Here is a 21264-nt window from a genome sequence, read left to right as displayed (position 1 = left end):
CCGACGGCCGCCGCTTAAGTATGAGTGAAGCTAATTCAAAGATAAACATTACCTTCCTGAAGAACCCTTCACAGAAAAAGTCAAGTTATGTTACGTAGTCCAAAAAACTTTATTTTGAAACGGCTATAACAGGACGCAGCATATTGTCAGCTGCAATAACTTGACAAATCTCAAAGAGTAAAATAAAGTACCTATAGATGTCTAAATTATATTAACAGGGGAGGAGGAGAGGAAAGGAAAGTCAGATAATACGGATTTAGTAAGAAGCTACAAAGTCCTGAGTTCTGAACAGAAAGAGGATTATAAAATCCTCTTTGCCACAGTGATTTTACATATTTCAACATGCGTGATCCCTTATCATTTTGTAATACCGCAAAATATCATTCCCTAAAGAATCAACTATATAAAAAGGAAAATTATGAATTAATCACAAACAAATGAAAAAATAAATAAACACATGAACTAATTAATCAATCAATCAATCAATCAATCAATCAATCAATCAATCAATCAATCAATCAATCAATCAATCAATCAATCAATTAATAAATACATAGGTATGTATGTGTGTCTATGAGTGTCAATTTTGTAATTGATTTATTCTTTGAAACATTAATATTAATGTATTCTATTGGAATGCCTTGGTTTTAGTGAGGTTAATATACAGTCATAGCCATAAATGCAATGGTACTAATAATTAGCACAATCATTTATTTTGGTGTTTCGGTTTTCGGCCTTGGTTTCCTCATTTTCAGTTTGGTTTCGGCCAAGAATTTCCACTTCAGTGCATCCCTTACTGCAACCTATGGTTTCAGAAGCAGAATCAAACAGGTGGCACCTCAACTCAAAATCCAAATCCAACTCACGTCACCTGCTCTATGCAAAACTCATTCACAGCATAAAAAAAATTCATATTCATCTTGAGGAGAGTCACAACCTCTTCACACTATGAGGCTGTTTTATGTTGGAACAAAAGAGCTTATTCAAGTCTGCACTTGACTCCCGGTTTACATTAGGGTTTCCCTCCTAATCCAGACCCTGGCTTCAGTCCGGCCTTTCCACCCGACACTCGGAGACTCATCACTTCCCATCACATTTATAACATTCAGATGTTTTAGCCCAGAGAAAAAGAGAAGACAAATTGGCGCATGTTAGGGGAGTGCAGCTATTGAAAGAAAAAGTATTACACAGGAGAACAATCTTTCCTTTGTGCGTCTGAAATGTGATCTGACAGACAAGGAGGCAAATAGCAAGAAATGATGCATGAATACACATCGGCTCTGAACCAGCCAAGGGTTCCAACTTGGATCCCACATACAGATGTTTTTATACACTGGAAGTGAACTAGATGACTTTGAAGTAGTGTTTATATTAAAGATAGTGGTGTGTAAGATATGAGTAATTAGTCTAACGCTGAGATCAAATCTGTGCCTGTTTGGATCTGTTACACACACACTTACACCCGCTACTGTTACTGTACAGGACCTGCAAACTTCCAGTGTGTGTTGTTAGGGTTCATTAATTCATCAGGAGTATAAATTATGACACAGCTGCACCCTTAGGTGTTTAAAACTCCATCTTTGCACTGCTCTAGTCTCCTTATTAAGATTGACACAGTTTTTTGAAAGAATTCTGAAAGAAGCGTGTGCGTGTTTGCAGCTCCTCTCCAAGGCATTTAAGGTCACGGCATGGTGAGTTCGCAGGCTGTCTGACATCTCTGCTCCTTCCTCTGTCATCCATCACAGACAAGTAACCCCCCCCCCTACACGACCTCCAACCCTCTCCCCTACCCTTCATGTCTGTCTCCCGTGTGTGCTTCTCATTAGCGTTTTTTTGGAAAGGGGGATTTGGAACTAATTTTTTCCAGGGCACGAGGCTCGTAAAGAGCTGACAGCTGCCCGCGCCCCCACCACCCACAGAGAGGGAAATTAACTTAGAGAGCCACTGTATGGTGCGCACTGTACTCGTCGACCCCATTGTCCTCTGACCCACAGGGAGAAGTCAGCGAGCATGAGGATGGAGACTTCATGGGACTCTTTGGCCTGACTTCAATTCCAAAACCGAACAAAGCACACAGCAAACAAGAATTCATATTGTACATTTTTTCTGCGTTTTACTGTTCTCACATGATTTAATACTAATCCAAACTTTGATGACTTCAGTCTGCACCCTGTACAGTACCATCTGTTCATAAAAATTCACAGGAATAGCTTTCAGCTCTGAATTTATACACTTCTTTGTTATGTAGTTAGGATCAAACAATATAAAGATAGGGAACAAATTCTGAGCAAAACATAAAAACCTTGTTAAAAAAACAAAACAATAAAAAAGCAATCATATCAAGTCTTGGAGTTAGGGTTTTGGATCGTGAGGATTTTTATGAGCCACATATGTCTGCATATTTCATTTTTTTAAGGTGAAAGTAAGCTCTGTGGACTCCTTTTTGAAATTCTGCAATGGTAAATGGTAAATGGACTTGCACTTATATAGCGCTTTTCTAGTCTGTCTGACTACTCAAAGCGCTTTTACACACTACTCGTCATATTCACCTATTCATACTCGTTCACTCACTGATGGTAGAAGCAGCTAATGCAAGGAACCATCAGTATTAGCTGACCTCATTCGTACACATTCACACACCACTGAACAACAACAGGAGTAATTTGGGGTTCAGTGTCTTGCTCAAGGACACTTCGGCATGTGACTGCCGGAGCTGGGATCGAACCGAGCCCCAGCCGCACGCAATGGACGCCAGTTTTTGCCACACTTATGTCAAACATGAACTATCACCGGCCTAATTTATATGCACATTTCTATGAATTTTTCAGAAATATTCAAGCTGCCAAACACTATATGTCAATTTGGTATAGTTAAAAGGAGGAAATTGGGGCGCTGGTGGCCTAGCGGTCTAAGCGTCCCACGAATAGAGGATATAGTTCTCGTCGCAGAGGTTGCCGGTTCAACACCCGGCCGGTTGACCATTTGCTGCATGTCTTCCCCCACTCTCTACTCCCCACATTTCCTGTCTCTCTTCAGCTGTCCTATCAAATTAAGGCAAAAAAGCCCCCCCCCAAAAAAAGGAGGAAATTAATAATAAATGGGCCAAGTTCACTTGGTTCTTGCACCACTTAAGGGTTACCTCAATTAAGGACAAGGATAAAAAAGATGTTAATCTCACCCTCCGGTTCTCACAGTCACCAGGTATCTAACCAGTTCAACTACCAGCCATGTAAGGGATAATGTAAAATTATCAGGTGGTCTTGCTCACCCTGTAATGATTAGAATTAGCATAACCACCGGTTAACTATACATTACTGCACGTATTACTCAGCTACAAACTAAAGACATAAACAAGTTGATATTGAATATTGATTTTAAAATGGTTAATTTGTCCCACTAAAGAAACTAGGGTCTCAGATTCCACGGTTGGTAGCTAGCACTTCTATGGCAAATAGAATAGCAAACTTGCAGCCCGTATTAACATTAAACTTCAAATTTTCTTTCACAGAACAGCAAGAAGAGTATGTTTTTCCTCTTCTCTAGGTCTTCTTTTCTTTGCTGGTGACTGGTCAGCCATTAACCACAAATCTAAAGTTTTTGTGTTCTCAATCAACCATGTTCTGTACCCATTTTGCCACAGTGTCAACAGGTAGAAGTGACTCCTTTCCATGGATTGATTTGATATGATGTGTATGTAAGGTTTTTCTTTGCGTTGCTTTTTCTGTTGAGAATCAATCAGTTTTTCGCCGGGTTTTGATCAACCAGAGTCAAGTATTCAACACAGCAGAGTAATAAGGATGGGTAAATAAGATATACCAAACAAATTCCAGCACATAAACCTTCATGAAGATGGCATTTTGTTGTTCTTACTCTGTGTTTTTCTTTCAAACATCATTTAAAAAAAATGAAATATCTAGTGAGCTTCATTAGGGCAGAATATGTAATCCCTAAACAAAGACATGGCTAGTTGTCTCCCATATTTCCAGTGTTTGTGCTATGCTTAATTAGCTCACAGTCATAACAGTAGTATCGATCCTGTTATGTTACCCCAGAAGAAAATCAATACAAAGTGTATTTCCCAAAGTGTCTTCACTTTTCCTAAACCTTGTTTTGGAGGCAGAACAGCTGCTGAAGAAGTGTGTCATTGTGAATCTGGAAAAAAGATTAAGACAGCTTTGATGGCTTTCCAACCACAACAACAAAAGTTCATGATTCTACAAAACAACCAGGAGAAGTGCAGGCTGAGTATTTTACATATCTGCAGCCAAGGACATATTGGTTTTAATCTTTACAAGCAACTACAGGGGAAATTATGGATTGCAAAATAGGGGATTATCCTTCAAAAGACTGGTGTTCAATTTCACAGAAGACTTGTAACATCCAAACTAAGAAAGAAGGCTTGCACTGACCCAGAAAATTACTTTAGCGCTTTATGTTGGCTTCCATTAGTCACCTTTCTGTTTTTCTTTGTACTAATGATGCATAATAAGGGTAATGAATGGTCAAGTGTGAGAGGGTAAAGGGCCCACTTAAGAAGTTAAGAGAGTTCACAAATCAAACGAAGGTCAAAGTCCTCTTTGAACCCATCCTAATGTTTATCCTAAGTTTGCCTTGTGTGTGAATGTGTGTGTGAGAGAGAGAACAAGTGAGTGAAGGAGAAACTAACCGGGGTGCCAGTATGCAAAGGCATGTAGCTAAATGGTTAATTGGATTACTGTGTCACAAGATGCATGGTTTGGCCTCTGGCTAAGAGCAGCTGCAGAACCCTGAGCACAATTATCTCATCAATACTGTGAGATGGAAAACTGAAATTAGTGATGCTTTATGTTTTAATCAGTGACTCAAACAGTCCACAAATTGACCAGATAATTTTAAAAAACATTATTACAGAAAGTATCCACAATATGCCAGCAATCATGAAGTGGACTGGTGTATGGGTGACAAAAAAAGAATATGACAGCAGATTTTCAAAGTATATTTTCTTCCCTAGATTAAAAAAAGAGCTATGCAGAAAATCAAAGTGTAACATCTGCAAAACAAGATGTTTAAACAAATCATCCCATTTTACGATTCTCATTAAAACATATGCAAGTAATACAAGATAAAAGTCAGTGCAGTGCATACCCAAGCTGAAATGTTAGGCAATGTGATTAATTTGGCAGAACAAAATGCAGAACTCTGTGAGGCTTATTGTTGCCATGAATGCTATTTTCCGCATGAATCAAAATCAGAGTGGGATTAAAGTGAATCTGGTAAAAGTACCCAAACTGTTTTTCCCACATAATTCAGTAAAATAAACTCAAAATACACTAAAAAGACAACAAATCCCTGTCAAATTGCCCAACACTGACTCTCTATTCCACTTTCTTAACCGATCCAGCCACGGCAGATGTCTGGTCACCAATGAGTCTGGCCCTGCTCAAGGTTTCTGCCTGTAGAAAAAAAGGCATGCTTGTTGGTAAATTAATGGTGGGTCTCTATTTGGGCTGTCAAAGTTAACACAGCAACACATGCAATCAGTCTAGAGACCTTGACATGTTAATTATTTCTTAAATATGACCCTTACGCTTAAAATACATATTTACACCAAGCAGCAACCTCCAGTCTAAAAATATGAGTCCAATGCGAAAGTGCTAGAAACTGCAGTTCATCGAGGATCCGCTTGAGGCTGGCTCCAGAAATACCGGAAACCACATACACACCAATTAAAAGAAGTCGATCTTTACAGCAGAAATAAACATGTTTACAGCCTGGTACAATAGACGAGTGTAGTCTGGATAGCTCATTTCTGTCACTTCAAAATTGTCACTTAAGAAGATCTGAACATCACAAACATTTATGCCGGCAAGAAAAACAGGTGCCTTCTGTTACACCAGGTATGAGCCATTTGTTGTCTATAACTTATTTACAGAATTGGTCAGCAAGACTTACAAATATCAATTGGTCACCACATCATGGTAACTATTTTTCCCCAAATTAAGCTGATTTTTTTGTTCTACAGTCAGAATGCTGCTAATTTTCTTGTTTTTAATTCAAAAAGTAAAAATAAAACCTGCAAAGCTGCACATTGTGTTTTGCTGTAGCTGTATAACTTTACAGCAGTTGCAACCATTGTTCTGTTTAAGTGATAAATGTTTTCTTGAGAGCTTAACATGACTTTATTGGATTAGAATTGGATTCTGTTCTCTCAACTGTGTGTGTGTGGAGTGGGCAGGACTTACCAAAAAGAGTAGTTAATCCTTTTGGTTTCATTTTCACATAGTTAAGCGTCAGGACTTGTACGCCTTGTCGGTGAGTAATTGTATGCTGGCAGTGCTGATGTTAGAAAAAAGAATTAATGTAAACTTATGTTGGTTAATTTTGAGTTGTGTTTTGTGCTTATATTGTAGGTTTACAAACTAATTAGGAGTCAAAAACTTGCCTACCACCAAGTGTCGGTAGGCAAGTGGGTGTTTGATGTGTACCAGTGTGCAATAAACGTAAAAAGAAGGAGACTTGAGTTGTGTCCGCCATATCTGTTCTGTTTATTAAACTTTGGCAGGTAGATTAGTAAAAATCTGGACAGTAGCTATATTTGTTCAGTCACAAGAGTTGTGGCTCTCTATCACTCAATAAGATGATGGTGCTCATGCATTTCTGCCTTCAGAGATCTTAGCTTGGTTTCATTTCTAGACAGGGGAACAGGTGCGGATACAGCAGCACAACAATGACAACAACAACAACAAAAGAAAAACAGGAAAGCTTTTTCAATAAATCAGAGTTGTTGGAAAAGATTCAGAGATGTAGAATCCAACAGAGACAATTAGTATGTGCTTTTGAGTAGAATCTGTTCAATCATGACAGATTTTTTGGCAATGAAGAAAACAAAGCTGAAATATGTCCTATCATATTACAACATGATTTACAATATTCCCTAACTATTTTAATTTGTAGCTACAGAAAAGTTAACTGTGTAATTTATAGATTACTACATCCATACCAGAATAATCCATCAAACTTTCTCCGACCCATCCCAGAACAAGTCCCTCAGGCTCTGGAATTTTCCCCCTTGGTGTTGGCCCTCTTCAGGAATGCTACAGTAAGTTTGGAAATTTCATAAACATGTATTTAGAGCATAGAACATTTCATTTGCTTTGTGAAATTGGGCGACCTGGCTAAGTAGAGCTTAGGAAAAAGACACATCCCAGAATAGGGAATGAAGAAGGGAGCGGAAAACCACACAGGAATGGCCGCTTCATTGGGTTGCAGTTTTGGGGCCTTTTTTTCGCTTTGCTCGAAGCAGAGATGGAGGGTTACAAAACTGAAGAGCTGGAATGTTCTTCAAGTATGTGAAACCAGATTACAGGTTATACAGAATGCGAAGACAAACTCTCACATCCTTTACCACATCCTGTTGTAGATTCAGTATCTACCACTGATAAAAACGACCCAACAGAAGATGTATGCTCCCTGCAGGACCCTACCGACTCTATTATAGGAACATAGTGCAAAATCCTACATAAAGCTGCCAAAGAAGATGTGACTCTGCCTGTATGGCTGCCCAAAACCCACCAAGTGACACCTAGATGCATGTCTGCGGTCATAGACATTTGAGGCAGAATAGAAAGCATGTGCAAACAAAGTATATGGCTTAAACACACGCTTTCCTGTGTGTTTTTGGGGTCTGAAATGTGTGTGTGGTCAGCCAACTCTTTGATTTAGAGAGTGGGAGTGGCCCTCTATTAGCGCAACCCATTCGCCTAATTACAGAAGGGAGTTAAGCTTAAGGGTCAGGGTCTCCACCCACTGTGCCCCGCTCAACAGCACACCTCAAACACTCAAGGATCAACAGTGGTAAAGGCTGCTTGGTGAAATAAAAATAAAGCCTGATTCCACTTCTGTGTTATTTCAGGTGACTGGAGTCGAAACAAAACCTGGTGGGGAGACTCATTTGTGGCCTTTTTGCTCCCTTTAAATTTGGGTTACTGAAATGGAAACATGAATAGACACATGCATACAGATGTGCAGAGGGTTTGGAGACTTCAGGCAGACTGTCATTTGTGGACAAACCATGTAACTGATGCCCCAGCAGAGCAGTGTTTAAACCCAGAAGTCAAAATTAAAAGAACCACTTTGCGGAACAGGAAAATAAGTCAACTTTGATTATTTCCAAAGCTTCTGTTCTGCTTCTGAAAAGGGGAATCAGGAATGACTCATGTAGTTCATGACTAAATCATCCATGTGAATGTCTTTGTGTTTTATAATTAGTCAGCATTTAAAGTGAGTGCTGTGGTTGACAGAGATGCAACATGACAACCCTGAGCATTCATAATTGACACAGTTGAAGTAAACAGCGCATTTAAATCAAATCGTGCATGTTTTGTTAGATAACGGTTGATCAGCTCTTTACATAGCCACCAGTGCAGTTCAGTGTAAAAGCTGAAAATAACACACTTGAACTCCCACCATAACATTTCACACTTGGCAAACTACTTCCAAACCCTTGCCGTGCCATTTGATGTACAAGAAGTCGACGAGGAAGCATCACCTGCATAAAAACCCAAAGGTCACAGTGCTTCTCGATTAAATGTCTACGCCAAAGGAGGATTTCCATCACTCTCACAATCAAAAATAACAGCCCCAAGCAGGGACAGCTCTCCAGGTGCGTGTAACAGGGGGATTTGCAGAGTTATTTTAATTTAGGTGAGGAAAGTATCATGAATTGCTATCAGGGAGACTGTCACTTTATCTTTCCACGCTCTGTGTTCTTTTTCGTGTCCTCCTGAGACCTGACTCTATCTCAGACTACCTCAGGAAACGACGCAGCTTTGAAATGAATACATGAGCCATGAAGTAGAAAAGCAGGCAAATAATTTAAAGCTTAACTGATTTCTGACACCTAACGAGAAAAAAAGGAGAAGTGGTTACTCATCAGCAAGCGAGGGCAGTGATGTGTATGCTTCTTCTTTAACATGATATCTTGAGGGTGACGATGACAAAGAGTCAAACGTCAGAAACTATTGGAAGTGATGCTTCCAGAGATTTCCGCTTCAGCCAAATCTAGACGCATCACTTCCCATTCAAAGTGCTTGTGCAGTTTGTACATACCTCGTCTCGCCTTGTGGACATGAGGGCACGACACCAGCTGTCTTGCTAGCCTGCCCTTATGGATAAAGAGCCTGCCGGCGGCCATTTTGACTGACCAGTGATTTTTCCCACACACCCCTATAAAAGAAGTCAAATGGAGGGGTCCTTTTAAGTCTTACTCTTTATGAAGAAAATGTATCATAAACAGCATTATTGACAGGGGTGAGGGGGCTAAAAATCCAAATGAAAGCTCAGGAAAGAGGGAAAAAGATTCATTCAACTCAAAGCAGTGGACTGACTTCCTAACAGGTGGGATTTTTTGAATTAAACTGCAAACATGAGGGCGAAAATATGCTTTGACTCAAAATAAAATGTCTAAAACAAGTCAACCTCTGAATGTTGAATAATAACAATGGCACACCATCGTACAACAACACAAACAACAGAAGCCGTACGACTTTAGCAGCCAACTCATTAAAACCGACCGCAACTGGGCAACTACTCGGCCTCTGCTGCTTTGCAGAAAAACCCACACCAGATGTGGAAATGCATGATGTGGAAATGGCTGGGCCCCACAGCGACACACCATCACCACTGGTGACATCTGTGTCATACATAAGTGGAGAAGAAAAATGGTGTCAGTGAGTGTATCGAGAGTGGTTGTGTAGCGGTTGTGTAGCTGTTGAGTGATTAGCACCAGCAGAAGTTTTTTGTTTTTTTTTAGAAACACACGTACTGAAAATATTCTTCCTGTCTCTGTCTCTTAATTACAATACATACAACATTTTGAAGGACAACTACATATTTAATAACCCATTAGCTAGGGCTAGAGAGGAGCTTTCAACCAGTCTCGAGCTAGCATTGCAACGGCTAAAAAAAAAATTCTAAGCTGACATTACATTTGCTAGGAATTTCCTTATATCCTATTATATTGTGTGACACATGCCAAACATTATAACACTATAAAAACTTGCATCCACTTCCTAGCTAGCTGTAATATCATTATTACAGTGTTTTTATGTGTTTTTGGTTATTTTTGAAAGTGTCTTATGTGTTTTGTGTCTTTTATTATCATTATCATTTTTTATTTTATTTTTTAAAACATATTATTACTCCTTGGCTTTTAAACCAGCCTGAGAGTGATGTGGTCTCTGTCTCTGTTTGTTCTTTTATTGGATTTTTTATTATTATTTGCTCTTACAGTGTTTTTATTCGGTTTTTAAATTTTTATTTTTTAAGTGTTTTATTTGTTTTGTCATGATTTTTTTTACCTTATTGGATTTTATTTTCTGACAGCGTTTTATGTTCTGTGTGTTTTAACTTATTTTACCTCACTGTGCAGCACTTTGCTAAACTTGATTGTTTTTTTAAATGTGCTATATAAATAAAGTGGATTGGAAAGTGGATTGGATTAACCGTGATTAATGTGTTTAATATTTATTATTTTATTATTTTTTTAACACTGTTTATTTTTTAAAGTGTCTTATGTGTTTTACTATTATCATTTCATTTCATTTTTTCCCCCAGTGTTTTATGTTCTATTTGTTTCAATTTATTGTACTTCATTGTGCAGCATCTTGGTCAACTTTTTTGTCTGTTTAAAATGTGCTATAGAAATAATGTGGATTGGTTTATGTAATTAGTTGATTCATAATTTATTTGACTGAAAAATGGATAGATGTTTTCAGTGAACATTGTCCTTCCAGTTACTGAACAATCAAGAAGTGAAATCATAATGGTTTGGCCAATACTCTGAATTTCTGTTTTTGACACTAGAGCTTGACAGCATCCCATAGTAAAATCATCCACGTTTCTAAACCTGATATTTAAGTGTGATCAATGAGCTTTGACTTTATCTGGGTGTAGCTTGAAAATCAAGTGTAATGGGTGCTTCTCATAACTCAAACTGTGAAATAGGAGTGTGGTGAAGTCAGTTTTAAACAGCATTGTTTTCAAGCTTAAACTAAAGCTAGATTAAAAAACCTAACTTTGAAAATACACTTTAATCACATATCTTCTTTTTGATATAAGAATCTATAGATTTACCAGCACAGAGGCTTTGCTGTAAAAGGCTCTACAGGAGTGGGGAAAGCTGGAAATACACCACGTTTTAATTGTTTGTTTACAATACAGCAGCTTTGACCCTGAACCTCATCCAAGAAGTTCTGTTTTTTCTCCGTTTATTTCTCTGTTACACTGGTTTGTTTACGGCTCTCAGTCCTATCTTTCCTTTTCTGTTATATGTTAGTGATCATCCTTATGATCTACATGTGGCATTCAGTGCTGTTGAAGAAGGTGATTGTGTTTTGAATGTCCCAGCTATCCCTGATCAACTTGCACATTATTCATCATCACCAGATGAAGCAGATTTTTCCCAAAACACAAACTCCTCTTGCACATGCCGCGCTCTAACCAGTCATCATTAGCATGAAACAGGCACAGAAATTGGAAAGACAAACCCATTCATCATGACGATGTGGACTAAAAACAGAAAACAGGCGGTTGTGAGAACTCTAAACAATCTACTCCCTTGTTTTAGTACTCACACTGGTGATAGTGCTGAGTCACAAATGAGGCATGCTGAAGATAAATCTGGAAATTACATGAAGGACTGGCTGCACAATCATCACCAAACCATATATTTTTAGATTTCTGGTAAACCAAATCTTAACATCTAGTTTGTGTTTTTGTTGCTGTGTCATGATGTCTGCCATGAATCACTCTTTCTCTTCCTCTGCTGTGAACACACAAGAAAGCAGCCGTCATGAACAAAGAAACGCACGCCAAGAACCACTTCTTAATATATATGTTTAACTGTTCCACACAGGCACCAAAAATGGTTCATAAGTCTAAAACCTGCAGGATTTCTCCCACTGTGTGTGAATTCACACTGAGCTTCAGCAAGCTGCTTGCTTTAGATTTCATGCTTGAACGTGCGTGTAGCCACTGACAAAGACTGGAATCTGGAAGACCCTCTTTCAAAGCTGTGCAGAGCGCTAGCTTTGACCCCGCAGCCAAGGACACACATGAGACGCACACATGTGAAACACATCTGGGAGGAGCCTGGATTAGCCTACAAAAGAGTTAATCAAAACCTGAAGGAGTAGTTTGACAATTTGGGAACACTTAAGGCGTTTTTTTGACCGCAGGAACTTTACCCTGGAACTGGGGACTTTACCCCTGAACTACGTATGTTTCGACCGGAGGAACCAGGGTCTAAATTTAGTTTAGGGTTAGTTGATCTCCCCCTGAAAAGCCCCTGCTTTGGGGGTACCACTTTTCAAAGGTCCTGGGACTTTCGGCTGAACGTTACAGTGCTTGTGGAGTTTACACAGTTGTTGAAACACAGAGGGAGTTCCTGGGAATGCATATGCATTAGTTTTTAGGTCCGGGGAAAGTAGTTCTGGGGGCTAAAAGACCCCGGAACTCTTGGTCGAAATGCACCTTTACTTGTGTTCTTGTTTCAATTTAGATAAAAACAAGGTAAATATATCTTCATGTTTTTTGTGCTCAGTATGAAGTTGAAGCCATTAGCTTAGCGTAGCAAAGAGACTGAAAACAACTACCAACTTTGTTTTTTCCAAAATTAAAAAAGATTAACGAAACCTTTAAAGCTAGCTTGATCATTTCAAAGTTGCTGGTTAGCTGTTCCCTTTCTTTACGTTAGCTGAACTATATGCCTGCTGTCTTAGGCTTAGCACACACTAGGTGACTTTTAGATTGTAACCGATTTCAAACATGCGAAAGACCACACACCTAAGAATTGTCACCCAATGTGACAATCCTTGGATCACACACATATCGCTTGTGGTAATGATTCCACAGACATGAGATCCCACAGAAGCTTGTGTGATCAAACCGGTGTTCAGAAGATAAAGGAACACTGTGGGTGATTGACGTTGTCAGCTGGGTCCTGCCGTCTGTTCTGTCATGCAGCAACAAAAAACAAGGAATATATCTGAGTAAATAATTCCATAAGCTGCCCTTCTTTTTCAATATTCCACTTAACTCGGCACATAGCTCTTGTTTCGTACATTCGCAAGTTACTAACCATAGACCATAGTCCCTGAGCTCCCTTGTCTCGTAGGTTCCTCTGGATTGCTACCGTAGACCAGGGGTTCCCAAAATGTTCAGCCTGCGACCTCCAAAATATAAGTGCCAAAGACTTGCGACCCCCACTGTCCCTCAAAGTGATTTAATGTGGCTTCATTTAGCTAGTCTGCTGAAAATTAGGCTACCTATATAAACATGTGTCTGTGTTTCCTGTGCCGTTATGAATTAACCTACTGCTACTGATGCTTTTGATAATTAACTGTTCACTAACCATAAACTTAGGAGTCATCTGGCAACAAAGAAAGGCAAAAAACTCATTACATTTTCTATTTTCAAGGTTTTATTTCAAGTTTAGCTACTATTTTTTGTTGATATTTTTTTACTATAATGGGTAAAATGAACTATTTTTAGATAACTTTTGCCAATCAACTTTTTTTATTGCATTTTTTCAGTGTTCCTTTGTTCACCACAAGTTAAATAATTGTATATAAGTAATACAAAACCAACAAGAAGACAATAATAATAATACTTATTATAAAAATGAAATAATAATAAAAAAGAGTACAAACAAAAAGGAAGATAAAAAATAAAACAAGGTAAATAAACAAAGAGTGTAAATAAACAAAATTAATAATAATAAACATTCTAGAAGACATCTCACAACCCCCCATTTGTGTCACGTGACTCCACAAGGGGTCCCGATCGACACTTTGGGAACCCCTGCCATAGACGGCCTGCTGCTGTGGACATGCCAGACTCCAGCTGCTGCAACTACTACTACTATCCATCTCACCACTATCATCTCTCTCTCTTCTTCTCCTTCCATCCCTCTTTCCAACCACAACTCGGCCTCAGCAGATGTCTGTCTAACATGAGTCTGATTCTGCTGGAGGTTTCTGCCTGTCAGAGGAAGTTTGTCCTTGCTGCTGTAACTTGCTAAATACGCTTACTGCTGACTGTAGCTTCATATTTAGCATTAGAGTAGGATGTATTTTTCAATCTTAATCAAATTCACATAACTTTCATACTATGGCTTTACATAAAGGTCTAACCATTCCACCACAGTCGTCTCCTTTCTGTATGTGCAGTTTATAATCCACTCAAATATAAGAACAATCATAAAACATTCAAGTACATGCAGGATGTCTTTGGCCTGCTGTATAACTCATCACCTGCTGGCCTGCCCCACTGTAGGACCCTGCATATGAATTTTTGAACACTATAGAAGCAGTATGGAAGAAAAAAGTACTGCATGAAGGAGGGATCACAAAGAAAGAGTGAATCATTACAAGGAGCCAGATCACCTCTGGATTTGTCACGTGACAGCAGGAACAGATTTAGGAAAAGGCAGCTGCCGTCGTCCACAGTGCAGCGAGGAAATGAAAAGGAAAAAAAGTCAGGGGGTGAGGGACGGCGAGAGGGGGACAGGAACAAATTTTTATCAAATCAGTTTGTGAGCCCTCTGCGGAGGTCGGCAGAGGAAGATGAATTGCTCTATCTGGCAGCTAGACATTCCTCACTGGCCTGAAATCCCCTCGGCTGAGAAAAACATAATGATTTCACCAGGGCGCACTGATTCATGCTCAAACAGACGTGGATAACTATGACTGTACAGTACATGTACTGGCACACAGGAGGACTGAAATACAGACAGAAATCAGTCAAGAAATGCAAGAACTAGATGTCTTATGGCAGGTGTGTGAATATTTGGATATGTAATAAAAGGTTAGGAACTTAAACAGAACTCAAATGATGATTTATGGTTTGAATGACAAAGCAGTATGGAGTGTGATTGAGTTTTATTACATCCTGACAGGAAGTGCTGGCTCGGGGACTCAACCAGCTGTGAGAAAGACCCTTTCTGTTTGCATGACAGCAGGGGATACATGCATTCCTTTGTATATTATTATGAGCAATGACAGAACTTTAATCATACCAATCTATGTGTGTGTGTGTGTGTGTGTGTGCAAGTCAGACTGAAGAGCAATCGATTACAACGCTTCATGTCTCAGGTTTAATATCAAATTTGTGCTTGTGTCTGCAGCGGTCCTTATCAAAGTTTGTTCACTGGGCGAGCGGCAGAGAGGAATGGTCCTGCAGCTCAGCCCTGCAGAACAAACAGACGGCATAAAGAGAGCCTGTGTGGTGCTAAGTCTTACACTGAAGTGAGGGACAGAAGTGAGAAGGAGGAGGAGGAAAGAGAGCGAGTGAGAGAGAGAAATTACATTTTCTCAGAGGAGGTGATAAGCACAAAACTGTGGAAAGATTGAGTGGAAGGACAGACTTAAAAGAAAAGTGATGTAGTTGTAAAACCCTTTTGAAAAGTCAAAACTGAAACCCAGGTCATAAAATATTTCCACAAGGGGAGGGGTGGGGGGAGTTAGAGCTCTACACAATGTGCAACTGTTGACCTTTGAAGCGTGCTACCTTTCTCAAGGGCCTCCACATCAGACCTTTATGGGACTGTTACATTGTTCCGTTTGACACTGAGACGTGTGGTTTCAGTACAGGGATGATCAGACCTATATGAGATGTGTATCTCAATAGATAAAGGTTAGCTGCTATCCTTGGCTGTCAATCAACGAAAACATGAGGGGAGCAACAGTCTCCTTTGGAATCAGATTTTCAAGAGTATGAAAAATAATCTCACAATGACTACAAGTTAAATTGTAATGATGTCATCTTTTCTGTATCAAAACAATATCTTCCACTGCAAAAGCCAGTTTCCCTCCTTCACGGCGATAATAAAGTCGCACATAAAACGACTTGCTTGTGTATGAAATAGTACAATGTCTGACCCATAGCCTAAATAATAAAAACCTCATCATAATTTGGGTAACAATGTCTATTCACTGTGGAAATAGTAAATACTTGTGGCTCAAATAAAGTGGAACTCAGCACCATGACTGTAAAAATAGGTCTGCAGCAGTGCAAAAACTGGCAGGGCAAAAAAACACATGAAACAATGGAGAAACACAGGCTGGCCAAAATCCTAACTTTAGTAATGGACAATTGGTAAACAAACCAATTCACCATGAACAGAAACTGTCAAATACAATCAGGTGCCTTCTACTCACTCCTTACATTAGCTCGGCTGATATGAAGACACGTCGTGACCAAAATACCACAAAACATTTCCTCAAATGTTAAACGCTGATTCATCTGAATGAGATAATTGCTTTCCTCTAACTCCCCTGATACATCATCATTATGAACATATTTGGGAAGCATTTTCTTACCTAACTACTAATTTGGAAGAATTGCACTCTTCCAAACCATGACTCTTCCTCTCCACTTTCCAGTGTTTTCCATACACTTACAGATGCTCGCTATTAGCTAGTGTGCTCGTGCATGAGCGTGTATGCTAACAAGTCTAACAAGTGCATTCAAAACGCATTTAAAGCTGTGCATGTGCGTGCATAATTCTACAGCATCTGTACCTTGCATATGTGTATGTATAACCAGAGTGAAACCCCATGGCTCTCTGTAATTACACAGTGGATGGAGGCTGAGCTGTGGCCTGTGCATCATCTGTTACATAAATACTCATTTGACGGAAACTGCAGTCAGGCTCCATATGGGTTAGCAGCTCTGGTCAGTGCCAGGTGAAACCACTACTGGACTGGGATGCTGCCACTCCCTTTTTTGTGCTTATTCTTCCAGGATGTATTCAAAATGAGTTGACTGGGAAAGAGAGTAAAGGCTGCACATACAGTAGTTTTGCACATTTGATTACTAGCATAGTGTACAGTGGTGTCAAGTAGTACTAAAGTAGAAATTTTTGGCACAATGTATGTCACTGGAGAGAATAACATATACCTTGAAGAACAAATTAACAGTTTATGAGGGAATCTGGAAACCATTTAATGATTATATTAAGAGTGGAGATATAGCAGGGCTTTTACAGGCTGAAAACCAAGACTGAGATACTTATATGGACTTGTGGTAGATCCTAGAAAAAAAGACAAAGACTCTGAGAACCGGTGTAACTTACATTTTTGTATGTGTGGATGTATTTTTTACTTTATTCAAGGTACCTTTAAATGTAATAGAGATTCTGTCTTGTGTGTTTAACAGACTTTGAGAGAGAGATGAATGTGGGTGGGACGGGGTGTTTTGTTTGTTTGGGAGAAAATAACAAAAAACAACTGTATTGTACAAAATGTTAATGTAATATTTATGTCTATGTAATGCACATCGTACAGAGAAAAGTCGATAAAAATATTGTTAAAAAAAAAAAAGTAGAAATTTTCGGTATCTATACTTTACTGGAGTAATCATTTTTCAGACGACTTTTTACTTCGACTCTTTACATTTTCACGCAGTTATCTGTACTTTCTACTCCTTACATTTTAAACATAGCCTCATTACTCCTATTTCATTTTGGCTTGTCATCGTTTAAAAAAACACACGAAAAAACAAAAACATACCCAGATAAATCGCGCCATCCGAAAAGAGGCCAAGTTTCTTACTTGTCGTTACATTTATGCGCTTGTTGTGATAGTGTCTTAATAAAGTAATCAAACATTTTGGCTATAGATTAGTTTGAAGCAATCTAGCCTTTGTGTTGAGCAAGACCATACTGGTCAATACCAGCAGTCCCGGGTCTTGGGTGTGTGTGGGTGCTTGATGCTTGGATGCACATAATTCCAATAAAGGCAACATGCCTGTAATGTTTGACGTTTTTTGCACCATTACAATACTTATAGGCAACTAGTCATCATATCTTCCGCTCCATAAGTTCATGCTCAGTAGTACACATATATGGTTCTTTAATGTATTTGAATTGTTCTTAAATGAGTTCATTTTCAAGGGGCATGAATGCGGCTGAAACAAGTGCAACCGAAATATTTCAACATTAACATATGAATATAACATTATAGTCATTATGGCCTTTGGAGAAATGTTTATTTTGGGAGGTGGGGTAGTGCACTATAGGCCCCTGTGGCGCAGCCTAAGCTTTTGTCCTTAATGGCATTTTTTCCCCCCTCACATTACTTTTACTTTTATACTTTAAGTAGTTTTGAAACCAGTACCTTTGCACTTTTACTTGAGTAAAAAGCTTGAGCTAATACTTTTTTAACCCTAGTATCTATACTTCTACTTGAGTCATGAATGTGAATACTTTTGACACCTCTGATAGTGTATGTGAAAAGGGGGATCGCAGACAACAAAACCATATGTGCATTTGTCTAAAAAGAGCAATGTGTGATAAGTGTGTGTGCCATTGTGAAAGTGTGCAAGGACGTTTTACAGTGCCTATTACCAGAAGCCACAGGATGTGCGTCTGTAGCAGACCACCTTGTACCCCATTACATTATAGAGCCTCCTGAAACTCTATACACACACATTCACACACACTTCCCTGCACGTTATTTTTTCCCTGCCCTCATCAGGTGCCAAATAAAGTGCAAAAGCCATGTGTGAAGCACATGTTAGCGACGGCGAGGAGGAAGGAGAGAACTTTAACAAAGTTCTGAATTACACTTGGGGTATCATGTATCATGCCTGTAAAATCCAAAGCCCCTTCACTGTCTTCTCTACAAGCATCCTTACTGTGCGTTAACTCACTTGAACAATCTAAATGGAGGGAAAATGTTTGGTGATAATGTAATGACAGTCGTTTGGCGCCTCAGCGGACCACAGTGGCCAGAAAGAGAGAGCAAAGAGCAACAAGCGAGCAATAAACAACAGATGGCAGCTCACACTTCCAAGAACAGCAACAGAGTATTTATAGATGAAGCCTCTGAAACAAGCTGCACAGTGCATGAACAATAGATGGTTTTTATAATCAATCCACCATCATCGTAAATCAAACTAAGTTAAAGGAGCAGTCACAGTGAGTAATAGTCGTTCTGGTAGACCCGTGGCAATAAAATCTGAAAACAAGGTTTGATGTGACTTGCATGTAACTTGAATGAGGAAGTAAACGTAGTATTTATTGTGAAATTAGGACTTGCAGTTTAGTTCATGCCTTGAGTTCATCACAGATGTGTGAATCCACAGCCACATCCTTGACATTCATATGTGTGTGTGTGACACATGTGCATAGTGAAGAAACTTACCAGGACTATTGCTAAAGACAGAAGGATATCATTAATGACCTGAAGTTTAGAGAAGTGATTCTTATAATCTTCGGTGTCTGTAATCGGACTGTGATGTAACATTGTAGAAAAGCATGATTCAGCTCCAGAGTGGAGGAAGTTGTTTCAGTAGGCATGCAATTTTTTTTCAGCAAATTCTTGTTGAAAATAGGAAACACCTGATCTTGAGGTCATGAGCAGCAGAAGTGAATGCCAGGAAAATCAGATCTGAAGCACTGAAGGATTGTTTTTAAGCATGACTTTTGATTTTGACCATCTTAAAGTAAGGGCTGCATGAAACATCATCATTTTATCATATTTGGTATATAAGACACCCTTACTATGCATTGTTTTATTTTGAAAGTCATATCATCATTAAAATGTTTAATGAGGGTGTTGCACCTTGCAAATCTTCCTCATAACGTGCAGGTCTCTCTCTCTCTGTCTGCTAACTACACTGGATTCCTGCATAATCATCTGTATCATGTACTTCATGACGTCTGTGCAGCACAGAACAACGCCCTTGGCAAGGAGCTGTCAATCAGAACTCATTAGTACATGAAGAACATTAATGCCCCAAGGTCTGTGTCACAGATCACCCATAAGACATGCTTGATACAACATGCACAAATGGCAAATCATTAAGAAAGGAGCAAAGGGAGCTGGGTGTACTTGGAGTATTGGGGCCAGAAATATAAGTACATTAGTGAGAATAAAGTTGGAATGTTACAAAAATGATGGATAAATACAAGGAGAATAAAATCAGGAATTTGCAAGAAAAAAATATAAATATTTAGAAAATAAAGTTATACATTTATTGGAATACATTTCTAATATTAGGAGAATAAAATCATAAATGCATGATAAAAAATGTTTTAATGTCACAAAAAAGTTGTGAATTTCTGAGAATACAGTCGTGATATTATGACAGCAAAGTTGGTTAAGTATTTCATTATTTATTCTTGACATATTATGGCTTTATTCTTGTAAAAAATATTTGTTTTTTTAATATCACAACTTTATAGTAATGAATTCATGACTTATTTCCCTTGCAACTTTATTTCTGTTATATTTTTACTTAATTTTCAAATCATTTTTTGTTCCTGCTTACTGTGGTTGGCCCTTAACCTCTGCCCTATTACTGAGGTCTAATTCCCTCTTTTAAATTATTATTTTGTTGAATATTTAACATTTTTGGCTTTATATATTGACACAAATCTGTTTTCATAGTTTTTCAGTATGTTTTCCTAGTTATGTTTGTCTGGGTGCTATGAAAGCAAAAAGGAGAAGAGGCTAAATCAGGGCTCTGCAAAAGCCTCACATATTTCTTAGTCAAAAAGTAACATATCAAAACTGGCGCTGGTACTTAAATCCAAATTCTTCTATTGTTTTTCTTTGACATAACACATGCACAAAACGCTTTGGAGCACGGCTACATTTTGGGCACTTCTTCTTTGCCCACTTCCTTGCTGTTTTTGTCCCGCTCTTTCCTGGCACCTCCACACAAACCACAAGCTCTAAAGTAAGAGCAACCAAGGAATATAGACTTGTTATGGGTCATTAGGAGCCTAATTTTCTTCACAAAGTGGGTTTCCTCACAGTACCAGCACAGTGCCAAGTGTTAAGCGTGTAAGCTTTTATCAGCTTCAATGCAACATTTCCTCTGCTGTTTTAGCACATGGTCACATAGAGTATCACATCTTGGTTTCAAGGCAGCACACTGAAACCCTGTACTGTGCTCCTTTTAACAGACACCCTGCTGAGCCTGACACACACTCTCTTCCTCTCCCTCTCACACACACATACCGCTACTGTACACATGCATGCGAAGCTGGGGCAAACAAACACAGCATCCACACGCTGACGCTGTTTATTCATGCTAATACAGGACCGGTAGAGCTGCATGGTGTGAAGGTGAGGGAAACTCTCTCACCCTTGACTGGCCTCTTGGACGCATTGGGCACGGCTTCCAATTCAGGCCTCACACTCTCACACAGAGAGACACAGTGACAGAAAAATAGCCTGCTAGGTAATGTAGCTTTTGCACCTTTTTTGCACCAAC

General features: G+C 39.1%; 1 protein-coding gene across 2 annotated transcripts in view; it reads right to left on the bottom strand.

Annotated features, from left to right (window-relative positions):
- The window catches only part of usta (uronyl 2-sulfotransferase a), an 84068-nt gene that overhangs the window by 39996 nt on the left and 22808 nt on the right, over positions 1-21264 (bottom strand). The window contains exon 2 of one of the 2 annotated variants that reach the window (XM_034699603.1): positions 9088-9204. The exons of the other annotated variant lie outside the window; for it this stretch is intronic. Coding sequence (XP_034555494.1) covers positions 9088-9204 — 117 coding nt within the window. The remainder of the gene's footprint in view (positions 1-9087; positions 9205-21264) is intronic. 2 annotated transcript variants of the gene reach the window in all.

This window comes from Notolabrus celidotus, chromosome 13 (genome assembly GCF_009762535.1).
Source record: "Notolabrus celidotus isolate fNotCel1 chromosome 13, fNotCel1.pri, whole genome shotgun sequence".
Lineage (NCBI taxonomy): Eukaryota > Metazoa > Chordata > Actinopteri > Labriformes > Labridae > Notolabrus > Notolabrus celidotus.
This window is presented reverse-complemented; position numbering and strand designations above follow the sequence as displayed.